Source organism: Mustela nigripes, chromosome 4 (genome assembly GCF_022355385.1).
Source record: "Mustela nigripes isolate SB6536 chromosome 4, MUSNIG.SB6536, whole genome shotgun sequence".
Classification (NCBI taxonomy): domain Eukaryota; kingdom Metazoa; phylum Chordata; class Mammalia; order Carnivora; family Mustelidae; genus Mustela; species Mustela nigripes.
Genome location: NC_081560.1, coordinates 75,391,245 through 75,401,048, shown reverse-complemented (window position 1 = coordinate 75,401,048; position 9,804 = coordinate 75,391,245). Strand labels below are relative to the sequence as shown.

Below are 9,804 nucleotides of genomic sequence, written 5' to 3'. Positions count from 1 at the left end.
GATTCTCAAGTGTCTTTGCCCCAGGCGGAATTACACCACCCTTACCCAGGGCCGGGTTGAGTAATCCGCTCGGGTTTGCTTTCGGGAGCTTTTGTTCCCTGAGCGCTTTCCATAGAATTCTGGAGGACGGGAATACAAATGGTGGCCTCCTGGTCTCCGGCCTGGAGGAGCCGAGAGCCCAGGGCCCCACTCCTCAGTGCGCCGTCAGAGAACAGCGCCCAGTTATTCCCGTCTGCCTGACCTCCGGCCGCGCTCCAAGCTCACCGAGCCTGCGACCGGTTCAAGGTCACCCCGAGCTGCGACCTTACTGTTGGCTCTGTCTCTGTAGCCAGCTTTCCCGTTCCAATACCCGCAAGCTCTGCGACACTCAGACACCCCCGATCCTTCTGTGACCCTGCGGGACCTGAGGCCACGCTGACCCTGTGTGGGCTTTGCCCCAGATAGCCTCTGGAGCGATGTCCCTCAGCGGAACAGACTTTTAAAAGTCCTGATTTTGTGCGCGGTTGCTCCGCCGCTTGCCGGGAGCCGGCCTCTCCCCCCGGGGTCTATCTTCCCGTCGCTTTGGATTCACTTCTCCGCCGGTCCTACCTTTCAGAAAGTGGTTGTTTTTCTGTTTCCAGAATTGCTGTTCTTCTTCTCTTCGATCTGCCGATGGATTTTCAGGTGTTTGCAATCTTTAGATAAGCTATCTAGCTGATCTCCGGGTAGCTGAAGTAGTCTCAGCCTGCTACTTCTCCGCCATCTTGACTCCACCCCCCCGTAGTACTACTCTTAATTATGGTATTTGCTAAGCAGTTCTGGGTGAAGAACAATAAAAATGTCTTCAGTATGTGTACATATTTGGAGATGTGAACAAAATGGTCTTTATGTTTTACAACCAAACCAGAATTTTCTTTTTTTTTTTTTAAAGATTTTATTTATTTATTTGACAGACAGAGATCACAAGTAGGGAGAGAGAGAGGAGGAGGAGGCAGACTCCCTGCTGAGCCGAGAACCCAATGTGTGGCTCCATCCTCAGACCCTGAGATCATGACCTGAGCTGAAGGCAGAGGCCTAACCCACTGAGCAACCCAGGTTGCTCAGTCATTAAAATGACTCCTTGAAAATTCTGGTTTAGAATTTTCAAGGAGTCATTTAATCCCCCAATTTAAATATTTATTTATTTATGGAATGAGAGCTTTACTAGTGATTTTAAACTTTGTTAGTTCTGGAATATTTTTAGATTTATTTTACATGAATTTCACTTCCCAAATCCCTTCAAATTGAAGATTCTCAATTTAGATTTGACTTCTGAGTGGGAGTACCACACAAAAGAAAATATTTTTAGAATGCTTAAATAATATTTACCGTTGATAACATTGCTTCAGATATTTTTGAATTTTTTTTAATATATGAGAGAGGTAAAGAAATTTATGAGTCTACCAGGTAATACAGATTCTTGGCTTTTGGAGGAATTGATGGTCTCTGATGATAGTTCTTGCTTATGTTTATTATCTGTATCTGTAGCCCTTTGGATTTCTTCTGGAAAAATAATTGAACATTTCCAGTTTGACCTGATGGTTTTTGTGGAATTTTGTGGAATTTTGTGGAATTAGTATAGAGCATCTTACAGTATTTATCACAAGTAGGCAGAGAGGCAGGCAGAGAGAGAGGAGGAAGCAGGCTCCCCGCTGAGCAGAGAGCCCAATGTGGGGTCAATCCCAGGATCCTGGGATCATGACCTGAGCTGAAGGCAGAGGCTTTAACCCACTGAGCCACCCAGGTGCCCCAAATTCAGCATTTTTAATGCTCAAATATTTCTTATTATTATAGAACAAGGAAGAGATTACATAGTTTAGTGAACTTCAGTTCATTTTTGGAGGGTATCAGTAATTTCATTTCCTATGTCTTTCTGATTTTCTGATTTCAAGAGATGTTCATTGATATAACCTAATATTTTATTAAAATTCTTCCTGCATATGTTTCCTTTAAAGTCACTATGACCTTAAAATGTAAAATATTTTCATGTTTTTGATATTCAGTTTTGAAAATTGTTGAATCAATGAACAAATACTTTTGTTTCTAATGTACTTATCATCTACCTATAAATGTCATTTTGAAAGCAGTCTTTTGGAAGCTTAAGATGAATTTTATATGACGGTACAATTTAATTTCATAACCTATTAAGAAATGAAAATTTACCACACAGAAAAGAAGATAATATTGTTTCATTGTTAGCTGAATTACAGTATATACTACAGTCGTAAATGTTGCTTCATTGAATGATTTTTCTCTTACATATTTTGAAGATTCAAAATTTCAAATAACAAGAATGTCCACAAATATTATCAGTGACAGAATGAAGTATATTCTATTTGGTATTGCCAATTAAAAAAAAAAAACTTGTGAAAATTCTGAATTACTGTCTGATAATTTATAATCAGTTTTGTTATTTGCCTTACAAATGGCTATTTACAAATCCATTTAGGGGTCTTATTTTTAGAATCTATCATTTAAAAATAAAGTCATCTACCTGTAACTTTTAGAAAAATATATACACAGAGAAAGAGAAAAAATTAGGATAGAGCGAAGGCAGATGTTCACCTTCTGCATAGTCATTAACATTTATCAAGTGATATCAATCATAATTAATGTAGCTTAGTCATCAACTCAAAATGAATAGAAAGCTAAAGTTGAAACAAGAGGTAACATGAAAAAAGTTGGAGAATAAATGTCATTAGTGAATTAGAATTATATTCAGTCTTATCACAAAGGCATTTATTTATGGTCAGTGATCTTTTGTGGATGAAGGCCAATTTCTACATTAATAAAAAGATTATAGTTGGATTCATTTTCAGATATTTGTTTTTCAAAGTTCAATACTCTTTGGGTCAGAAAATACTGTATCTTTAGTATGATTAAACATTCTTTTATTATATCCATCTCTGAATAGATTCTTCTTTTGACTGAAATTTCAGAAATTAATACCTACTATAACTATATGTGATAAGATTGCCCTGGTGCATTTGAATGAATATTTTTTTGAACAGGACACTTTGATATATTTAGTTTTGTTGAAACTGTCATTACTTAATGGTAAAATACTGTTTCACTTTTTCCTAACATTAATGTATTTTATAACAAAGGGCTGTATTTCAGTTGCAAATGAGACCCTTTTGTCCAAATAATTCCTTGGGCCACTTTGAAATAATGTGAGCTTTGTAGTTCACTTGTTCATTTACTTTTTTGGCAGCAACTATGCTAAGAATTTTAATTTTGTATGAAAAATATTCACTGGTCACACTATATGTTTACTGCTTATTTTTGTTTTGTTTTTCTTATTTCTGAAGCTGTCAGTGAGAACTCATAACCAACCAGGAAAATCAACTGACTGATTCTCCTCCATCTGTCAAATCTTGTCTCATGAGTAGATCAGCATGAGGTGACAGCAAACAGAGATGGGTCTAGGCAGGCTCTCTTTGAGCCTCTGCTTTCTCATCTATAAAATGAGAGAGCTGTTGAAATTTAATTACAGATAATTTAGAATCTAGTGGATTTTTACTTTCTCTGGATGCTCCTTGTTCCTTATAACTGATGAAGAGTAAGATACTAAATTATGATTAAAGCAACTAAGGCCTACATATAAGTGAAAGCATATTAGTTTCTTAAAGTCTTCACATGGTATTTTACAGCCAAAATAAAAACCATCTGTGTAATGAGGACATAAAGGCTAACATACTAACAGTTTTTTAAAAAACCCCACTATCTATAAATTGTGATTTATAACAGAGTTAGTAATTGTTTCTCACTTTATACCAGGGATTGATTATATCATGACATAAATCTGGACATGATAGATCTTATTTAATATACTTTTTAAACATTTTATTTATAATTTGACAGAGAGAGAGCATACAAGTAGGAGGAGTGGCAGGCAGAGGCAGAGGGAGAGGGAGAAGCAGGCTCCCCACTGAGCAGGAAGCTCTATCCCAGAGCCCTGGAATCATGACCTGAGCAGAAGGCAGATGCTTATCTGAGCCACACAGGTGTCCCCTATTTAATATATTTTTTGAAGTAAAATTTCTTTTAAGTACGATTTTCATGGACATTGCTTTTACTTTTGATAACTTTTTTGGTTAATCACTAAAAATAAGATACATAACTTTGTTTTTAGGGCAAAGATAATAAATGTGATTTAAACATTAAGAATTGGCTTTCTTAATATTTTCAGTGAAAAGCATTCTATTCTGATTTACGTCTGAATGCTGAGAAATTTTCATTTTTGTAGTAGTTGTAGCAATAACATAACCTTCTAATGTGGGTTCAATTAGAATACCAAATTATAGTTCTTTTTGGATATGTGTTTCCATATTTAATATTTGTTAAAAATGTTACACATTGGGGCACCTGCGTGGCTCAGTGGGTTAAGCCTCTGCCTTCAGCTCAGGTCATGATCTCGGGATCTTGGGATTAGCCTGGCAGTGGGCTCTCTGCACAATGGGGAGCCTGCTTCCCCCTCTCTCTCTGCCTACTTGTGATCTCTCTCTTTGATAATAAATAAATAAAATCTTTTTAAAAAGTTATACACTGAAGTAGGAAGATAGAGAGTGAATGGTCAACACATAAATGTAGCCAATAGCACAAACTATATACATCTTCCTTTCATTTTCTTACATTACTGACTGTGTGTGTGGTTGGTTTTGTTGGTTTCATAAGGGTATAAATATTTGGCAAGGTTTATAAGACCATGTCCTGTTGGAGATTTCAGTATTTGGTTATGAGAGAAGAAGAAACCATTTTTGAGGAATGCAACTTTAGAAATTTGGCTTTAGAGTTTTCCTGTGTAATTATACTAGGAATTTCCAAACAACATAGCAAGAATTTACTGTACTTTTCCAGATGGTGGTTGTTAAACAATAATTGGAGGTTGTAAGAAATAAAACAGTATTTTGCATGAAGAAGGCATTTTGTCAGCGTCGGTTAAACTGAAGAACATTCTACTTGATATCTAATCTAAGTGCTGTTCTCATAGTTAACAAAAGAAAAAAAAAACATACAAATTTTAACTCTTCTTAGGCCCCCAAAACAAGAGCTGTTCTTCAAAATGAATTTTCTTAACAGGAAAAAAAAAAGGTATTTATTTTTGAAGTTAAAACCTTATAAGACATATAGTTTAATAATTTTCCTAACCAAACTTATAAATTCTGAGGTGCAAAGCTAGCAGATTCAAACAAGTTTTTGCTCCTTTTGCCTTGTCATCATCAGCCTATCATGTCTGGAAAAGAATGATGGCCCTGCAAGCAAAGAGGGAGCCTATTTCTGTGACTTAGAGATACTCGCCTTTCTCCAGTAGAATAGGTGACAACGGACCAGCTTGGTATATGGGCTGAGTGTACCTCATATTCATCCTAACTGAGTTCATTTTATTTATTAGGTAGGAAATGTAGTGATTATTGCATCCAGGTAATGTGTAGCCATCTTATTTGGGCTATTCAGTTTGCAATTGTAAACTTGATGGCAGGTTTCTTAAATATCTGTGTGTTGTTGTTGTTGTTTATATTTTTAAAGAGATATCCCAAAGTTGCAGATGGCTGGCTCATCTCCAAATACCTCTTCAAGGTACTCTATGCTGGTGATGTCTCCCGCCACTGAGCTGCGCGGGAGCATGGAATTGACTTACTGGGGAGGGCTGTATCAGTTAAGTGATCTTTTTTAGTACATTGCATGGGTTTTGCAAAGCTTTCTGTTTTTGTTTTTGTTAATCCAGAGAGCACAAATATGCTTATGCTAATTTTTAAATTAAAATCTTGTTGTAAACCCACACAATATAATAATCCATTTATTCTCCTTCCTTTTATGTGACCCCATCCATATTTCTTTAAGTTCCCATGGCTTTAATCTCTTATTAATCAGGCATATCTGTGCAATTACATTTTATTGTAACTCTTAACAGTATAAGAATTATTATCTCCTCAATTTTATAAGTTTTGTGTAATAATATCTGTATTACATGCAAACTGGGGGCTTTGGGAAGCTGTGTGATTTTTCCAAAGTCACTCAGTAAAACACAGAAGGGCAGTATCAGTAACTGCTTTGCCATTCTGGAATCATTAGTGGGAATATATTCCTTAGTTTCCTTTCTCTTGGGCAGAATGCATGCCTTTATTCACTCACTCAAAACTTTTCAAGAGTTGCTCCTATCTGCAAAACACTGCTAGGCTCTATACTTAATGGCCTAGACTTTAATTATATTTTTTAATATTTAAAAGAAATATATAGTCATTATTTTTAAGGATTACAATTAAGACAATGGGAAATAGAAAACTAGCATCTCTTTTCCTCAACCTTCATTCCCACAAGTAATCATTTTAGACAGTTTCATTTGTTTTCTGTCCTCTATGTATAGCCTTAATTGCTACTGAAACAGATTATTCTTGATTTCTTCAGGGCTCACATTTTTGTATTGCTCTCCATATGGAGTTCAGCCTTTGGGACTCTAATTCAGTCAGCCAGTACTCTAACCCTTTTGTTAAAAAGCTGGTAGAAGAAAAAGACAAAGTCTTTGTCCTCTACTTGGAACGTTGGTAAAATTACTGGGATAAAAAGTTGTCAGATTTTTGGTGAACCTTGTTATCTTAACTTTTTTGTCTTGAAAGATTAAGAATTAACTTATTTTTATGGTATAGATACTTGTTATAAATTCCTTAGCAGTGAACAAGACATTGTCATTAAAAAAGAATAGTAATTACGTTTTGTAAATGAGTAACTGTGCTTCATAGTTGTGAAATGACGTACTTGAGAGGTCCTGTAAGTAACATACAGAACTAGCAATATTAAGTACAACTGAGTATCTAATCGACTCATATTTAACATTCAGCTTAATATGTAATTAAAGTTATTTGTGAAGTGTTTAAATTCCTTTTTTATAATACTAATATGAAATTTTATTTAGAAAATTAATCAAGGACGTTATTTTACTTTCAAAGCTGGGTAGTCTAATAAATATGAACCTCAACTAAAATAAGTAGTTTCTTTTCAAGAAGGAAAAGACTCTGTGCTCTTGCAGAAATGGGAGTTTTCTCTGTTTAGCAAAATTATAATAGAAAATATTGAACTGACTTTTATAAATTAGCAGTAAGAAATACAAGATTGCTGTTAGAAAATGTAAAGTGAAAAGTGAAAAGTTAAATTCATCTAAATGCTAATAAATTGACAGCAGTGAATCCACAAAAAACCATTTTCCTTTAAGTATCCGAAAACTTCTGCAGTGGTATCAGAGTGGTTAATTAAAATTCAATGGGACTGTCTCTTATTGCTTGTCTAGTTGAATAGCAGTTCTAGGATGACACTGTCATCTAGTTGATGCATTGTAACACTAATGAGGCTTTGGCTTGGAGGATGAGATTTTCATTTGCTCTTTATATAGTTAAACACTTATACAAAGGATAGAGAAAGGAAGTCACTAAACAGATTCATTTATATTTTATATTATCGAAAGATCATGTCTCAGCCACTACTTAGTAGAGAACCACTTTAGAAAATTTAGTCCTTGTTCTTAGAAGGTCTCGTTCCAGCTGTAAACTAAGATAAAAGCAAAACACAAATATCATTGCATCATGTGAACAGATGTCTAACTTAAGAAATATAGAAGAGTATTTTATTTTTTAATTTTTTTGGAAGAGTTATTTTAAAATAACCTTGGACCCTAGAGATCACAGGTCATTTTTTGGTGCTGAAAATAAGGCAATGTGTTGGGAAAGATATCACATAGCTGGTTAGTAGCACATTAACTTTTAGTCTAGCAAACTTTTCACCCCTTCTTTCTTTGCCGTAAAATGATTTAAAGTCAGTTTGATGGAATGTCAATACGTTTTGAAAAGTTGTTTAACTTCATCATTGGTAAAAGTTAACTTCTAAAAAAAATGTAACAGAAAGCATGTTATACATGGCTTTTAAAAGAAGTCTGTTAGTGACAGTGTTTTTCTTCTCCAGAGTAAAATTTCTTCAAGATATAGACTAGTTCTTTCCTTGCTGTATGATTGGTTTTATGGTTATTTTTAAAGGAAATGAAAATATTTGGGGAGTGATTGTTTATTGCTTCAATAGTTATTTTAAAAAGCACAATTAGCTTGTAGGTTTGTTTTTTAATTTTTCTGTTGAATAGTGATTACGGACTAATAGCCTAAGTACATCTTTTGCTATTAATCTGTGCATAAGTAAAAATGATCTTCAAGTAGTAATATCTCAAGTAACCATTTGGATGTTTTCATTATTTTTTAATTAAATTTAACCTTTTAATAGATGCAGAAATTATTTTATTATTTATATAAAATGCTAGGATATACAATTTACAAGAGTGTTTGTTTGAAGAGTCTAACGAGAGAATACACCTTCTCTTAAAGCAGATTCTTTCGCATGTGAAAAATACAGTGTCTTGAATTCAGAACTTCACTTTGGAAATGATGCACATGAAAGAGGAAGGAAGGCAGAATCAAGCCAAGTCATCCTTACCTCTAGTTTGCTAAATTGTTAAACGTGTTGTGAGGATACTACAGGCTTATTAAGGCCCTGCAAATGATAATAATGTTATTCTGTCAATTGTTCAGTTTTTTAGTTTGTAATCTGGGGAATCTTGCCATGGTCTCTTGGGTGAAAGTCTTATACACAGCACATTTTACCCATAGCAGGAGCCCCAAGGATTTAATGTCCATTCCTTCTGTTTAACCTTAGCCTAGATTTTGGTTTCTTGCTATCTTTGTTTCCTCTCCTCCAAAACGGGGCTATGTTATATTCTTTTGTGGTTTTTTGGACAGCTTTATTTTAAAACTTCTCATAAATTATTTTCCTTAGCCATGTCAAACTCATGAGAAGATTTAAAATAAAGTCAATGAAGAAAACTTGTGATGTTCCCTTTCTTTAAGATCCTTTCTTGATTGAAGTCTGGCTATACCTCTCATTTTAAATTATGTAATGGTCTTAAGAAAAGCCAAAGAAAATTACTTGAGACTAGAAATATCTTAGGGAGATAAATTTGAAATTGTTGATATGGGAAAAGGTTGCATTAGGGAGTAAATTTTTAACATTTTTCTAGATTCTGAGCAAGTAAAGGGGAAATTTTAATTTTGCATACCATTCCTACTTTGTTTACAGTACAGGAGAGCTTTGACCCCTTAACTATTTGTATGATAATAGTGATAACAGTGGTAATAATTGTTAACATCTGTACCAGGCTATAAACTAATTGGTGTACATAGATTATCTCATCTAATTCTCTCAACAGTATTATCAGGTAAGTACTGTCATTATTGTCAACTTATAGAAGAAACCCAGATTGACAGAGTGAAGTTAACTCATTTGCTCAAGATCCCATAGCTAAAAAGTGATCTAATTCAGATCACTTTGATTCAAAACTCACATTCTTAACCAGTAGGCATCCTACCTCCTCTCCAAATGGCTGACAAATTGATGACATGAAAATTGTCCTAAAGACAAATTATATTGAGGTACTGTACCACCAACTTTCTTAATTCGAAGAACAAAGGAGGCAAAGGACAGTGACGGGGGAGATTGAGAGGAAGAAGGGAGATTATAAGTATTTCTGTACATTTTTATTTGTAGGTAGTAAGATCTGATTTTTAAAGAAACATTGAGTTTAGAAACATTAAGTTTAGAGACACTGAGTTGAACAAGGATTTGAGATGCTTTTGTTTTTTTATTTATAAAGACAAAGGTATGTTTGTCTGGAATGTTTGACATTTGCAATCTAGGATACACATTTCTTTAAAGGTTTTTTTTTTTTTTTTTTTTTTTTTTTTTTTTTTTTTT

General features: G+C 34.4%; 1 protein-coding gene across 7 annotated transcripts in view; it reads left to right on the top strand.

Moving 5' to 3' along the window:
* Window positions 1–9,804, top strand: part of RUNDC3B (RUN domain containing 3B) — a 144,716-nt gene that overhangs the window by 48,334 nt on the left and 86,578 nt on the right. For 4 of the 7 annotated variants that reach the window (XM_059396916.1, XM_059396920.1, XM_059396921.1 and 1 more), the window contains one exon: window positions 5,548–5,598. The exons of the other annotated variants lie outside the window; for them this stretch is intronic. In XM_059396916.1, coding sequence (XP_059252899.1) covers window positions 5,548–5,598 — 51 coding nt within the window. The remainder of the gene's footprint in view (window positions 1–5,547; window positions 5,599–9,804) is intronic. 7 annotated transcript variants of the gene reach the window in all.